Source organism: Dermacentor variabilis, chromosome 6 (assembly GCF_050947875.1).
Source record: "Dermacentor variabilis isolate Ectoservices chromosome 6, ASM5094787v1, whole genome shotgun sequence".
NCBI lineage: Eukaryota > Metazoa > Arthropoda > Arachnida > Ixodida > Ixodidae > Dermacentor > Dermacentor variabilis.
In genome coordinates, this window is record NC_134573.1 from 104,906,519 (window position 1) to 104,923,286 (window position 16,768).

Genomic DNA, 16,768 nt, shown 5'->3' on the forward strand with positions numbered 1-16,768 from the left:
TATAGTTTGAATTAATAATATGGCATGTGTGTATTAAAGGGAGCCCCAAAATCATGCAAAGCTACGGCAATATTTCTTTAGCAGCAGCACTAACTTTGCAACAACTTAGTGCAGATTACTGCAACTGGCAACGAGCAAGTAATTACTGCAGCCTGAACAACCATTCCTGCCTGGTTATAGAGAAGATGGAATCAGGTTTTCTTCCAGGGTCACAAATTAATAAAGGGAGAATGATACATCCACCTAATCGTAGCAGTTGCTTCAAAGGAAACCCATACAGGTTCCTCGGAAGAAAAGCCTAGCAGTCGAAGAAAAATTCATCTTGGTCTGGGATTCGAACCCAGGACCACTGCCTTTCCAGGACAGCCACTCTACCATCTGAGCTAACCAGGCGGCTAGCAGATGGTAGGGCAAAGCCAAATTCATCAACAACTTGAGGCAAAGGCAAGAGGTTGGCGCAATAGTTCTGCGGAAACGCTCAAGGTGGAGAGAAGTAATTAATAAAGGGAAAATGATACATTCACCTCATCGTAGCAATTGCTACAAAGGAAACCAATATGCGCTCCTCGAAAGAAAAGCCTTGCAGCTGAAGAAAAATTCATCCTAGTCTGAGACTTGAACCTGGGTTTCTTTGCACAATTGCTACAATTAGGTGGATGTATAATTTTCCCTTTATTAATCACTTCTCTCCACCTTGCGGGTTTCTGCAGAATTATTACGCCAGAGTCACAGATGATGTCCTTTTTGTTGGTGACCAATTTGAGCCTCTCATAATTTCAAACAATGAAAGCACAGACCTTTTCGAAAGGTGTTTGGCTCGACACAGCGACTGTCACGTTTTTTGTGTTCTGACCAAGTATCCACACTCAATGAACTGCGATTATAGACTTTTTTAGCTAAACTTTTATTCCCTGTGACACTTCGTGAAAAACTTTTGTAACGATTATCTGAAGACTGTTGTTTTAATACAGTGGGATGCCTGAGCTGCTACTGTGATTTACAGCCCCGCTATACTTCAAGAGATGTACCCCGACAGCTGTGTGTGGTGGCATTGAAATTTGCACTGACATTTTGCCGGTGCTGACTGGGCACCGCACCATGCAGAAATGCTCTTCTGTATCTACATGAGTGCTCAGCTACATTACCCAGCCAACACGAATTGCTGTTCCAAGTACAATGTGTTCTTCACTGGATAGCCCAAGACACACTGTTACACAAAGAAGCAGCACAATCAAACCTCTATTTAATGAAGTCCATAGGACCAAAAAATTATTTCATTAAATCGAGAACTTCATTGAATTGAAAACACATATGCACTTCTCTCTCTTGTCATCTGGCGAGTTCCAATTCGTAACTTTTCCAGCTCTTTTTGGAGCAAGTGTGTTCCAAAGACAGAGTAAGGACGTGAGCTACGTGTTCCAATGAGAAACAGAGCAAATTCTGAACTGCAACCTTTCCATGGAGTAGTCCATGCTGTTCTGCAAAAACCGGCAGAGTATCGGAAATCTGTGTGACATACAGTCGCCGATCGATAATTCAGACATGCCTGATTATTCAGACAGCTCCGTGGCACTCTTACTAGACCCATAGACTTAATGGATAAGGACAAATGAAATCATGGACATATTACAGTGAGCCGGGCGATAATTAGGACTCCAACTGCACTAACGTGCCCAGGTTGAGCAAAAGTAGCTGTATTTTCAATTTGATACATCACTGGTACGATCATTGGCCATGTTGCGAGCAGTTCCTCAAAACCTGAAAATAGTAAAGCCTAGTCGATCTACTAGTTGCCAATGAGAATTCGGTGCATGAACTCACTGTACTTCACCTGCAGTGACAGCTTCACAATGTTTGAGATGCAGGCTGCGATTTTGTAGAGGTGCCTTCCGCTCAAATGTATGCCACTCTCACCAATCCATTCATAACGAGCTACTTCTGTTGATAATGTGAGCAGAGAGTTGCCCTGATCAGTGACAAAGTGCCAAAAAATGCGAGAATTTGTGGTCATGCAATGCCTAAGCCAAAGGCAATTGACAGGCCAAAGACAAAAGACAGGCCTAGGCACGTCGCTTTGAAGAAGACAAGTCCACTTGTCGAAATGTTGGCTCCTGCTTTCACGTTGTTCTCGTTTTGCTCATCGACTTGAATTTCCATCTCTCGCCTTCCCTGTGTTTTCCCTAGGCCAAAGGGAGGCATATATGTGTGCAGCAATGTGTGGATAAACTTGGGCTATACTCTTGGACAATTGCTTTTGAATATACCATATTTACACGATTGTAAGTCGACCCCCCCATATCACGTGACAGGAAAAAAAAACAGAGCATACCCGAGGGCACATTCGATAACGAAAATTTGTTAGTAGGTGACATAGTCACTAGACTACTTGTCTTCACTAGTGCTGCCATCGTCATCGTTGCTACGGTCGCACAGTGCGTCGTCGTCCCGCGAAATTTCACATTTGGCAAACGACTGCACTTCTTGTGGAACAGCAGCCCACGCTGAATGCAGCCAACCACACGCAGCCGTCAGGGAGGCTCTTTTGACAGGTCCGGTCAGTGTAATTTCGTGGTCTTCTGCCGCCGGCCACTCGTTGTACTCACGGAGGAGCAGGTCCTTAAAGGCGAAGATCCGGGCTTGTTTCATGACCATGTCGCACTTCACTGGCGGGGAGTGATCGTGCATTTCAGTGACGTACGCTGCAAGCTTAGCCTACAGCTCCGGAAAGCGTTCAGACTTCAGCACGTGGGAAATTCCTCACTTGCCGTCACAGGTGAAAATTTCCCTTCGATGCAGTCGCCACTCTCGCACCACCCGTTCAGAAACATCGAACTTGCGGCCCGCTGCGCAGCAATTTCTTTCTTCGGCGTAAAGGATGGCAGCCCTCTTGAACGCTGCTGTGAATGAGTGCCGAATGATTAGAGGGCCTGGAGCACTCGCGACAACTGAGGAAGCATAGAAGTAGCACGTAGCCAGCAGTCAAGCGGAACACACCAAACCAATGCCTTTCGTCAAAGAGAAAGCTAAGCGCAACAGGCAAAGAGAAACCCGCGAGCGGTATCTGCTCTTCCATGAACTAGCGATACTCCCCGCAAGTGCCGCCGTTCTGAGGGTGCCGCTGCGAATGGAACAGCGGTGCTTCCATCAATTATCGACACCCTCCCATGAGTGTTGTGTGCACTGTAAAACTCTAAAAAATGTTGAAAAACCCTTCCGAAAAGCGAACAAACACGCGGGATAATGAAAAGCTATGGGTAGGGCCATAGAGCAAACATAAAATTGTAACTACGTTGTAGCTCCCGTTAGTCTCACTTTTTTGGTGGTGCCATGTTTTGGTTTCGATTGTAAGTCGACCCCCCACTTCAGGTTTTCAAATTTAGAAAAAGTGATTGACTTACAATCGTGTAAATACGGTACTTTCATGTTTGCAACATTTCGTGTGACTAGCACCAGAGACGTTGATGGGCAGCAGCACTACTGCACAGTGATAAGACAGTAAGGCAGCGTGCTTGTCACCGTGTCAAGAATGGCATCGCTCGTAGACGCCAACGCATCTTGCGCTAGTCAAGCGAAATTTAAGGTAGTATCACTTGTGGAATAAGGTCATTTATTTTCGGGTGAGCCTGGTACTTTGGGCTACCAATTATTCAGACTTTTTGGCAGTACCTGTTGAGTCCGAATTACAGTTGAACGCCTATATGGGGCCTCTTGGGGCCTCTGAAATCATTCGTTATACAGGTCACTTAGTTGTAAAGGTTATGCACCGTACAGCTCACAACAAAACAGGGACATAATTATTAGTTTGTTATACAGGTCACTTCATTGTAGAGGCATTCGTTGTAGAAGTGCTTAAGTGTATCGGTTGGCGACTGTATTTCCTTCACGTGTGCTTTTTTCGTTTTTTTATTGCTCACCGTGCTTGGTGGTGCAGTGATAGTCGTGACTTTTGTGGCAATGGCGGACCGCCACAAACTACTCGCTCGTTACTTCGCACGGCATTGCTTGTGCTGCTTGATAGTGACAGCTCTGACTCAGACAGTTCCAATACATGCGATGGATCAAACAAAGACAGCAATGCTGAAGTTGCTGCTTACCGGCAGGTATTTGACAGAATGTTTCGTCTGCCCTGGCAGTGAACAGCAGATGATCATAAGCAGTGCATCCTGGGTAACTCTGGATACAGTAACGCACTTCTGCTCTTACTCTTATGCTATGCTCTGGCTGTGTGCGTTGTGTCCTAATCAGGGATCAGGAGGTATTGCCCTACCTCTTTTGTTACCATGAGAAATATGCTAATTTTTGTTGCTTATGCATTAACATTTTATTTCAAGACATAGTAGTTGCAATGTATACAGCAATACATAAAATTATAGCTTGATCGTTAATGTTTTGAATGATATATAGGAGTAATAATTGTTAAGACAGCTTTTGAGAATTCTTATGTGGAACTTTATAGAGGCAGCTCAATGAATATGAATGAAAGTAATTTGTTATTTTCAGTTTAAGTACAGAGCATAAAGAAAATCTGAAACATACAAAAGATGCACTTGGTCCCTAGTTTCTCATTTTTGTGTTAGATCCCACAAAAAGTTATGAAGATTTGTTGGCCTGAATACTAGCCATAGTGATGCTCATGCTATGCAGGAAAGCAATAGTTTTCCAAATCTAAAAATGGGTAAGTTACGATTGTAGATAGAGAGAAATTGCTTTTACAGTCAAACCCAGCTATATCGAACTCGAAAAAAAACGCCTATTAGTTCGATATAGAGCACAATTCGATATAAGCCTACTAAAGATTTGGATGTCATAAAAGCACATACTATTTATAAACTCACTTTATTGATGAAACTAGCTTAATTTCACATGAAATAGTCCTGCCTTTTCTTCTGCTTGGGCAATTTCGCTGCCTGTGATGCACGCACATCTCCACATTGTCTAAGGAGTCGGAGCAGCCAAGGCCAAAACCTTCCGAATTCGGGCAGAAGCGCCGGACTAGTGCGAGTGCACCAATCACTTCGGAGGATGTGGGCCAAGGACTGTTGTTGCTTTCCTCATTGTGCCCACTTTCACTTGTGCTCGGTACAAGTGTAGTCTTTGCTTCGGGCTCCCCCGTGGTCATGACACCATCATTTGCGCTCACAAACTCGTCCACGGTTGATTTTTCAACGGCTTCCGGAAATTCTGACTGCTCGCTTGAAACTTTAGCAACACCAGCAATGGCTTCGTCGCATTCATTAGAATTTACAGTCATCACCGAGCACGCGGAAGTCGGCACAGCTGAAGCAATTTCGGATTAACCCCTAGTACACGGCCGTGCGTATGTGTCGGGCACCACGGGCACCGGGTCGTGAGTTTGGCCACTTTAGCACTAATCTCCCCCTTATTCTTCAAGATCGTGCTGATAGTGCTCCTCGGAGTCTTGTACGTTGCGGAGACATCCGACTTCTCACTGCGTTCGACCCAATTTATGATTTCGAGCTTCATGACGAAAGGCAAATTCTGCCGCTTCATCACTGCAACACTGCAGGAGAAGGCCCACAAGGTGCACACACAATGAACCAGAAAAGCAGCGAGACAACTCGCACTTTCGCCATCTTGCATGACGAGGGCACAAGAGCCCCTGATTGGCTGTCTAAGCAAGCGCTGGGGCCAGGATCATTTTCTGCAGGGGGGTGTCGTCTTGTCAGCTCGTCTGAGAGAGTGCGGTCACGGTAGAGAAAGCGGTTGGATGGAGCCGTGCCGCCGGTTTTCCCGCCACCACGAGGGAAAGCCAACTTCCAGGGGCACTTTCCGCCACATGACATTTGATATATCGGGAGTCGCTGCTACATGTATTTTTGTTCAATGTAAGTGTAATTTTTGCTACATATACTCATTGTAACTATACCGTGACCAGATATTGTTCTATATATAGAATAATTCGATGTAAATGGGTTCGATATAGTCGGCTTCGACTGTACTTATTGCAGCATGCACCTGGTTCCAGTTTTACTGCATCTTTAGGCTTGCCAAGCAGCAGTTGTCAGGTCAGGGAGCAGGCAGAAGCCTCCTCAGTTATTTTATTCGATCAGCTTTTCTGTACGAGCAAGGTGATCTAGTGTGTGTTGAACAGGCACTGGAGCGTGCACATACTTTGTTTAGTTCCTGTACAGTGGTGTACAGTAATATGGAATGTTGCATAATACTGTACAGTAATCAATAAGGGCACTTGAATAGGTGGTGTTCTAAATTGAAGAGCTCAGACAGCTTGTCAGGTTTTGGTTGAAGATCAGTCTGCAATTGATTGTGTAGTCTTGTGTCGGTTAAAAACCCTGCACAACGGGAAGGATTGCTTGTAACAGTTTGTGCATATGCTGTTGTAGCATTGATAGATAAAAGAAAATCATGGGGGGTAAAGTAAAGTTGTGCTTGATAATACTTGAGCACAATTATCAAAATAACATGCACTGATGAGCATCTACCTTTGCTTGAGATGTCGTTTAAACAGCCCATACACCTGATCACAAAAATGACAACCAGAGAGAAGCACAGAGAACAAATCACATTAGCAAGAGAACCTGAGAGCCTTTGCTGCTGTTCTCATTCAAAAATTATCTTGCCGAATCGATTGAGTGCAACGTTTAAGTATTGAAGAAGTGCTAGGAGCACCAGAGGCTAATCCTGACGGTACCTTCAGTTGAAATCTCACTAATTTGCCAAAAATTGCAAAATCTGACAAACGGCAGCTAAAGTTCGGTCACCATTCCAGAGGGTGCATGAGGTTGCTTGCAGAAGAATTCCAACAGAAATGTATAACAGCACATAGAAAAACTGTCGATCATATTGATTGATTTCTATAGGCACAGTAACGAAAGAGCTAAGCCGGAATGGGGTGCTTGCTCGTCAAGCTTGTTGCCTGCTCAGAATCTGTCAATGGAATTCACCAATAGACAGTGAGCCTGCTGAGTTGTCTTGCGTTCCTTCATGGGAGTGGCAAACGTTAACAGGTCAATGGTGTTCATCACCTGAACTAAAACATGGCATAAACCCTTATTTTCTCTTGAATTCCCCCATATTCCCGCCCAGAACGTTGTTAAATTGGGCAATAGTATGCGAGTTTCACTTCTTGTTTTGAGGTTTTTAGTGCATTAGTCTCTATGAATATGTGTTGGGAAATTGAAACCATTACATTAAATAAAAAATTGCTCCAGGTTTAGTTAAATTGAGGTTTCACAGCAACAGCACCAGAGTGAAGTGTGCTAACGCATACCTCCTTGGAGCGCAGCAGGTGTGAGGGCACATGCTCTAGGGTGAGCTGGTGTTCCTCCATGAGGCGGGCGGCCACCTGTTCATCTTTGGTGTGCCGCACCTCGTGCACTGCCTGCAGGTAGGCCAGGACCTCCCGAGCCTCTTCCGCCACGCTGCCTCCTTCTGCTTCCTTCTCTTCCACCAGCTTGGTGGCAGCTGGAAGGCCGTGCGTCAAGTAGCGGAGCAACACGGCGACACCTGCCAACATGCAACAGCATAAAACTTCTTTATTGTTCCAATTTCAACTGGCAGTTTGTAAACTATGTGAGCGCTAGCATGAACAGAAAGGGGATGCTTTTCATGCATAAGTAAATCAGTTCTGTGGAAGTCCACAAGGTGAAGGAAGCTTCGTGAAAAGGAAGAACTAATTCACTGGAAACTGAAAAGCCTAATTTCTGAAGTATTGTATGGGTTTCCTGTGTTGCTCCATGCTATTTTTGGGTACATGACAACTTTTATTACCTCTCACACTTTTTGCGCACATGGAGAGCATCCATTTCTGCATGTTTATGTGGGTGTGTACAGGTAAACCCTTGTTAACTCGAACCCTGATACCTCGAAATACTGGTTAAATATAAATTTTTTTTTCTGGCAGGATGACAGCCCATGTGCTTCTCGCCTCTCATCTTGAAATTCTTTTGCGCCAGACTCCAAATAACTTGAAACCTTCAAAAAGACCATGGAAAAGGCAACGGGGTAGCACTGGCAATGTCATTTGCACTTGCTTTTCACCTGGTAGCAGCTCATTAGCCGAGCCAGAGGCAATGCGGGAAAGCACTTCCTCGCTTGTCTTTTCTCCTGCTTTCTGTCCATCACCGCTTGTGTGCACACTTGTTCAACTGCTTGCTTCCACTTGGCTGTGGCCTCATGCAGCAACGGTGAGCTTTGCTTGTTTGTTTGTTTCCCCCCCTCTCATTTAGGATGCTCTTGAGCAGGCACCATCAGCACAAGCGCTGTGCCCAAAAAAAGTCAGCATGTGAGCATTTAAGCAAGACTGCGGCGTAATAAGGATGCTCACTTCATGCTTGTGCCAAAGTGAGGTGTAATGACACATCATTTGTGGATGTCTGCTAAAGACATGACAAATGTGCTGTTAGGAGATTCAGTTTCAGTTGTGGAAGTGAATTTGCCTGGAATTCATTGCGATGCAGAACATAACAGAATCAACTTTTTGGATGTCTGGAAGCGAATATGTTCGGATGACTAGCTTCAAATCATGAAATATTGCATTAGGACTTGCTCATTTTTGAAGTGCTATCAATTAGTCTGCCAAGGCATCTACAAGGAGCAGCCACAAAGCGAGCATTAACTGGTAAGCGTGAGTATGGTCTGACCTTTAAAACTACTAGTCGAAATTGATGAGACCCGACAGCTATGACACCAATAAGAAGGGTGGCAAAAGTTTATTTCCTGCGCGGGCTGCCACAGTCCAACGTGAGCAGACGATAGTCGACTTCTTCCAGAAAAAAAAATAAAAAATTACGGGGCTTTAGGTGCCAAAAACACAATCTGATTATGCGGCACACCGTAGCGGGGGACTCCGGAATAATTTGGACCACTTGGGTTTCTTTAACGAGCACCTAAATGTAAGCACATGGGCTTCTTTTGGAACTATGTAATTATTATCGAAATTTGAAAGCACATTTTTGCTTACATCAGCCTACTTATTGAACTTCATCAATAACAATACACAGTAACACTAGGAAGAACTGCACTGATTGATGTCAGCTATTGGCCAATAGCAGCTACATATGGGAATCTGCTATATGATGAAATGAAGCATCCAGAAGAGAGTGAGGAGCAGGCTTGTGTCATAATGAGAGCGTTTGAGAAAAAGGTAGCTTTGCACTCTGCTTGCAAGCTCCATGTGCCGCACACAACTGCAAAACTTGGCTGAGATCTTCACAGCAGCGCATGCCATCCGGGGACAAAATTTTTTTACCAAGCCCGAGGGGTGGTTTAGGGCCCCTTTGAGGCTCTTGGGATCAAGCAGAAGGTTGCTCAACTGGGAAAGGACATGATGAGCCAGAGCCCATCCCTCAATGGCATACTGAAAAAGCATGCAAATGCTTTTCAGCTTGGTCCTGGAAAGAGCCAAGGGCCACCTCTATGAGTAAAAGAGCAACCAAATGCACAACTCAGATTTTGCAAGCTCTGGCCCGTTCCTTTTGGTCTGCTTTCGTAGGTCGATGAGGCTCTGGATAAACTTATTGGGCAAGGTATTCTGGAGACTGTCTGACATTTTGAGTTTGAAAGATGAAAAAGAGCATAATGTACGTCTTGAAGCAGTGATGAAGAGCATACAAGACTATGGTGTGTGACTGAACCAAGAGACTAAATGTGTTTTTGGTACAGATATGGTTGGGTATCTTGGGTACAATGTCAGCAGGGCAGGGATCCAGCCAACAAATGACAAGGTCAAGGTTCTGCACGAAGTACCAGAGTCACAGCGCAGAAAGGAAATGTAAGGTTTCTTTGGAGCTCTGAACTTCTGCAACAGATTCTTGCATGGAGCAGCACACAGCCTGGAACCCAGGCTGCTTGACAAGAATAGCAGATGGAAGTGGACAAAGCCAGAAGCAGAGGCTTTCAGCAGGCTAAGCAGCTGCTGCAGTCATCAATAACCTCATAGGTTATTTGGGGACCAGTTTAATTGAGTGCCTCTGGTGCAGAGTAAGCCTCAGCTTAAATCAGCCTGCACAGGACCTTTACTTGAATGGTGGTGTTTTTTTTGCTTATTTCAAGTTACTTCTGCATTTTAACATGAAAGAAGCTGCGTCTTAGAAGGAGTAGAATTATCTAAAACGAAAACTTTTCTGACATGATGAAAAAATTGCCAGGGTTGCTGTTTACCCACCTCACAAGGGTAACCCACTTCGCCCCTTACGTGCCGTGCATGAGCGTTACTCTGTTACAATACTTCTTGCAGAAAGCGCCAAAGATGAGTCATGTCCCATCTACATATTTAGGCGCTCATTCTAAGTGCCAGTAACCGGTCGTGTTTGTCCAATCCATTTTTATATTCTGGCGAGTTCTCCGTTTGGCTACTAGGGGGGCCTATGGACTGTTTGTCTCATAGAGATTTAAAAAAAAAAAAATGACGGTTGCCAGTCATGTGTTGCTGTCACTTCAGGCATGCGCATTCTTCAAAAGCAGACCTTACTCATTTGAGGGCTCAGCAAATTGTGGATTTCATCCTGTATACAGGAGGCAAGTAACACGCTACAAAGCGGTGCGTTGTCTGTTTGAAAGGTTGGAGCAACACTGGCAATAAAGTCAGCAAAGAAATATGCTTTTCTGGTACAAGGAGTGTCATGTCAGACTTTGCTTCATTCTGTGTTTTGAGATCTCTCAAATGAAAGCAGCATTATAGTCCTCCAATACCAGTTTTCAAGAACTCCGACTTTTCGCATTTGTGACCCTTCATCAACAAATGTTCGCTCTAAAACGTACCTGTAGCATTGAACGGTTGCGGCAGAAATGAAATCCTATCAACTCTGAAATTTCTAGTAGACATAAATGGTTAAATGGTTCTTGTCACTTCGTATTTTCAAACATAAGTTGTGAACTCCCTGCCCCCATGGTATATATATATCGAATCTGTAAAAGTATTGCTATCCATGTGTGCAATTTAAAAAGAATTTCATTTTCTGAATGTTCTCTGGGATCTTTAGGTGGCACTTAAAGGGTTAAAGAGATGACATCTCCCATCAAAGATGCTGATTTTTGCTCTGAGCATGTATAGCACACATTAGGATCACCACAGAAACTGACACACAGGAGTTACATGACAAGCTCAATGTCTAGTAAATCCAGCTTGTGACAGCACATTGTTGCGGTGGATTAAGGTTAACCCAAGTTTGTGACAACTGCAGGCAAACAATTCACAAACCAACAAACCGAGAACTCGTACGCAACCTGTTACCCGCCTATTGCTAGTTAGTCAAAATGAGACAAGACCATGCTCTTTGAAACTTGAGTGTGCCAGGGATGTAGACCACCAAATTTGGCAAATGTGGCCCGTCTTTTGCTCATAAGAAAATTAAGGATGAGCCGCATACCTGGCTTATGTTGGGGTGGTCTAACATGTGCAAGCCGCAGCAGATCGGCGTGCGTCCATCGGTGGCGCCGCACTACACGTGTTGCCTGTGCTGCCAGCTGCCGGGCATTGCTGTACTCTCCAGCCGAGTACCAGTGGGCCACAGCTCGGCGGTGGGCACGGCCCCAGCCCGTTCCCTCGCTCACCTGCTCCAGATAGCGGGTGACCGCAAAAAGCTGCGAAGGGCACTTGCAAATCTGCAGGTGAACAACTGGCTGTCAGTGACCAGTCTGGGCCGGTTTGTGAGTACAGGGTAAGTAACAAGCTCATGACTGCAGCCTATGTGGCTCTGGCACCCCACCTGCCATTCCATTACTGTAGTAGTGGTGTTCTGTTGCTGAGCAGAAAATCACATCTTTAGTTTCTGATGCGATGGTCAGGTTTCAGCAGAGGCAGGATATAAAAAAGGCCGATGGGCTAAGATTTCACATGGCAGGTGGGCTATTCCTATTCTCATAAAGTTTCCTATAAAAATTGGAAAAGGGAACTCTGACACCGCATGGATTAGTCGAATTATCGTGCTAGTAGCTTCGGACATTCTCGTGCCATTATTTATTACGTATTAGCTTTCTAAATTATTAGGCAATTGTATTCCTCTAAAAGCATAACAGTAATAAGTGTCTGCATGTATGCATAATTGTTTGATTCAAGATTCATTGTATGTACAATGCAATGTTTTGCTGAAAATGCTGAATTTGCGAAGTCACAAAGCTGTATGAAGCAAGAAGAATAAAGTTCAGGCAAATCCATGTAACACACTACCCATTATTCTCATGCTGCCTAAAGCAACACACTTGTAGCTTCCGTAGACACTTGCATTCCCTTTAGCAATTTTTGGAAGAAATTCTATGGCTATTCTGCCATACTGTCAAATTATGCCATCCTGTCAAGTTTGTCATTTTGCACAATACAGACAAGCATTCGCTGACCAGTTTTGTACACTCGGCTCCTTTTGCTAACCATGCCAAATTTCCTATTCAGTTCTTGTTCAGGCAGTGCTGGCACTATTTCCCAGCATGAATTGATGCATCTTTAGCAAATGGGGTGGTCACAGAACATGAGATTTTGAGATTTGCATGAGTATGAAAAAAAAAGAAAAAAAAAAGCTTTTGCTGATGTATGTCACTCAACCACTCACACAATAAAGACAGAAGATGTATAAGAGAGTCCTCACACCTTCAGGTAATACTACAGGTCTGTTTTGCCAGTGCCCGAAAGCTACACAAGACTTTGCAAACCGGTTCTATATCTGCTGAAATTTATTCATTACACCCAAGATTTATGCAGCAGCAGCACTACCAATGCTGGCGTCTTGGAGTGCATTCTGAACACCTGGTACGGCTGCACTGCTGGATACATTTAGCAATGGCGCATCACCGACATCAGCATCTGACTGCACATCTTTGCTGATGCACTGGTCGTATGGCTGCCTCTGGGCTCAGGTGCAGGCTGCATCACTGGTTCTTTTTTTGACTGACATTTGATAGCGACTGCAGGCTTTCGTTGGCTTTCGCAGGTCCTTGCCACCACCACACAAGAACCATAGTGGAATTAAACAGCTTCTCTGTTAAAGCACTTGCATTTGTTGCCATTCAATGAAAGCTGCTTCTACCTGTCCCCAATTCAACCTTGCTGGTGAAAAGCCAAAGCTGCTTTTGACATTACTTTCTTTACATGTAACATGCAGTGAAAAGAGCAATAATTCTAATGTAATAGACAACAAAGTAGCTTTCCTTTTTTTAGACAAGAAGTACATTTTGTTTATTACAGCTGAATTATTTAGCTTGGTTTGTGATCATTTTGGCAAACTGCAAGGTCATACTGTGAAGGTCTAAAATTAAATTATGGGCGTTTCTGGGCCAGAACCACGGCCTGTTTATGAGGCATGCAAATGAGGCAAATCATGGCCCTGCTTCTCATTTCTCCAGTAAAACCATCATAGTACTACTACATAATTTCTTTTCTCATGTACATATGCAGTTCCTTCTCTCTCATCTAAGCTTGGAACTACTGAAGAGGCTATTGAACCTTGAATTACCATCAGGCCAGCATACTGAGTATATGAAAACATGCGTGAGTACCCCACCAGCTGCCAAATTCCGGTTGCAAAAACAATTTCTTTTTATACGGTGCTCCTTCATAGCAACAATGTAACAGAAACACACAAACTGAAGCAGTAGCCAGCTTGTTCTGACGCGGATGCCTATGAACCCATGTTTGAAAGAACAAGGACTCTGCAGAGCACACTTGCCTCCCTGAAAGCCAGGTAAGCAGCTGCCTTGGTCGGCCGGTGGTCCGAGGCTGCGCAGACTGCCAGTGAATAGGCTATGGCCTCCGGGCATGCTGCCTGCCACTGAGACTTCTGGTTAGATTTCATAACGTGGAGCAGCTCCTCCATCACCATGTAGGCGTGCGGTCCCTCAACCATCGAGTGAATTGTCGGTGCGGACTCGCTTGAAAACTTGGTGCCGGCTCCGCCCACTCCGCCAGCCTGGTAGCGGCTGCCTTCAAGGCCCGTGCGAAGGAAGCGCCGCAGCCGAATCAGGCTGTCACTGAGGCCCTTGCAGTCCATTGCAGGGAGACCTGTATGCAACAGTGAACATTTGCCACAGGCTGCTTATCTTCGATGTGAACTGTAGGACTGGACAGAGTTTAAAAAAAAAAAATTAACAGTTGAACCACATTATAACAAAGCCGAATATGACATGAAAACACATTTGTTCTATATCTGACATACACTATAAACATACATTCACTATGCAGTGATATTCATGAGAAATACTTTATACTTACTTTGTTATATCCGTGTTAATTATATCAAGGTATGACTATTTCCACACCTCCTTCAGTCACACATTCTGATGAACTGTCAACAAAGGTAGCAAAGTTACATAATTTTATTCCAAGGAACTGCCAACTCTATTGAAAGAAAGAGTGGTAGGATTATCCTTTGTGCATTTTCTAGTGAGTACTCATAATCACAGAGGAATTAAACCTCGATTTAGTGTACAGCAATTTATGCCACACTTCATCATAAAAACCAATGATGCACGAGCTCAAAGAACATGCAAAAGCTAAATATTGGCAACAAGCATTAATGATGAATAAAAAAAACTATTGCTTCACCACTGTTGTGAAAGAACATGGCATGTCGAATCTTCTGTCAAACATGGTACTGTCATCAGCGAAGTGGTCACATGTAGCAATACTCTGCACAGTGCAATGAACTGAAACCACATTATGCAACCAAAGAATTCAATTTACTGACAGTTTCTCTAGTGAGTATTCAAACATATGTCAAAAGCAGAAATGCTTTAATGAGACAACTGCTAGACTGGCTTGAATGAAGTTTGCCACATTTGAGAGGAAAAGCTAAATTATGGTGACTCTATGAAACAGAATTTTTATTTAGCGCCTGAAATTCTTGACAAAAGATTTCCAAACATTGGTAAGTTAAAAAAAAAAATGAGGACTGCACCAAGAACAGATATCGCAGCTCTGTAAACTGCGCTCGTTAGAGCAGAGGTTCCCAAACATTTTGGCCTTAGGGAAATCCACCTGCCTTCCTGGGGTTGCACGAACTGTGCAAATAATGTACAAGCAAAGCCTAGCATTGCAACAAAGCTAAAAAACCAATACATACTGCTGAGCAAATTTTAGAAGAAAAAAGAAATACTTCTAAGGTTGGTAGTGTACTCCAGGTAATGACACTTAAACAATTAAAAGACAGAAGCAAGTATTGTGCATTAGGTGGTACTTAACCCGACGAGAAAGTAAACAACAGCTAGTTGACTTATCACGATAATGTACACATACAGTCATAGCAAAGATACTCAGCTAGAAAATTTCATTGCACAACCGTTTAAAAACTTCACTATAAATTCAATTATCTCAGGCAAATCTGCAGTACCAAATTTACTAGTATAATACCATAATGATACAATACATGTGCATATCTTCAGCTCACTATAAAAGCAAAAAAAAAAGGAAGCCAAATATAAGTAATCTGTGCAGTATAGTGAAAAACAACCTACAGTGGAAATATATTGTGACATTTATGCTTATGTAGTGTTGTTAAGAGGTCATGCTGGATGTTCATGGAACAAAACTGCCACTTCAATTTATTTGAGCTTTTTATACCTGTAAGTGCCAGTAGTCATTGACCCCATATGTTATTATATAGAGTAAAGTTGCAAAAATTACTTGAACTCTATGAATGAAGGTGATTTTATTCATGTCAGTATTGAGGTAGGAATCATAAAAGATGTATACATAGAAGTCCAGTATTGAGGAACTAAATTTGGATCTCCAGTCCATGATAAGAATAAGTAATACAACAGTGCTAACACACAAAATTTTTAAATATAAAACCTTTTTAAATATTGTCGAATTAAAGGTGATGAAAACACAATATATGGCTATAGATATATCAATAAAACAGATGAAAAGATTTCAGTAACTGAAAAGGCATCAACGCAAAATACATGGAAAAAATCTGACATATTCAAGTGTATCACTCAAACAGTGGGAAGAACAATGGCATGAAAAGTTAGTTGGATTAGAAAGAAAATTATTCATTTCTGTTGGAAATATGTGAGCTCTCTAATTTAAGGTAGAATGGTAAGTTTCAGAATGCTAAGGCTGAAGAATGTACTGATCACCTGGCCTACTGGCTTGCTCCTCTTTGCTTGTAATGTGAAACAATGATTGAAAATTTGCAGAAGTGTTTGACATTACATGTGGACAATCACACATATGCCAACCATCAACAAAGCTAGTAGAACCTCTCTTGATTTTCCTTTTTGAATGGGGAACTGCCCCCCCCTCCCCCCTCCAAAGTATACCTTGTCTTTCAACAAATTTTGTGTGAGCAGGGTATGCCCCCAAACTCATTGACGGACATTATGTGAGAGGTATGGGCACCTCTTTCACTTACACTGACGAACACATCAGCATTGCTATGCACTTGATGTCCTATCCTGAAAGCTATTCAAAACATTAGAAATTCTGAATATGAAATTGAATCTTGAAACAAACTTTAACCAGTGCAAAGAAAATGAGACGGAGGATGAGGAACACAAAGAAACACACAAACTCATGAATGCTTTTGAAACACTGAATTGAATGCTTTTGTTTCAAATTTAAGTGTGATATTGAGAACTTGGTATTAACACTTTTTGAATATTTGAATAAAGCTGAATGTATGGGCTTACTGCCATTATTGCAGCCTGCTGGTAACAGAAATGGGTCTGCACATATAAATCCATCAGCCACATCAAAAGTCTGCGATAAATAAACTACAAACAGTGCTCAGCTTTTTGCTTTTTTCTCACTTGCAAGCAGCTCACAGTAATAAAATTCTATTAGGTATTAAATCAAATA

At 43.1% G+C, this 16,768-nt stretch overlaps 1 protein-coding gene across 2 annotated transcripts in view; it reads right to left on the reverse strand.

The window, feature by feature from the left end:
• LOC142584992 (RNA-binding protein Ro60) overlaps window positions 1-16,768 on the reverse strand; it is a 58,909-nt gene that overhangs the window by 40,593 nt on the left and 1,548 nt on the right. Inside the window, exons 2-5 of one of the 2 annotated variants that reach the window (XM_075695395.1) lie at window positions 14,180-14,252; window positions 13,638-13,969; window positions 11,349-11,583; window positions 7,250-7,485 (exon numbers count right to left, since the gene is read on the reverse strand). In XM_075695395.1, the coding sequence (XP_075551510.1) occupies window positions 7,250-7,485; window positions 11,349-11,583; window positions 13,638-13,958 (792 nt within the window). In that variant the 5' untranslated portion in view covers window positions 13,959-13,969; window positions 14,180-14,252. The remainder of the gene's footprint in view (window positions 1-7,249; window positions 7,486-11,348; window positions 11,584-13,637; window positions 13,970-14,179; window positions 14,253-16,768) is intronic. The other variant, XM_075695394.1, reaches the window with a different exon arrangement.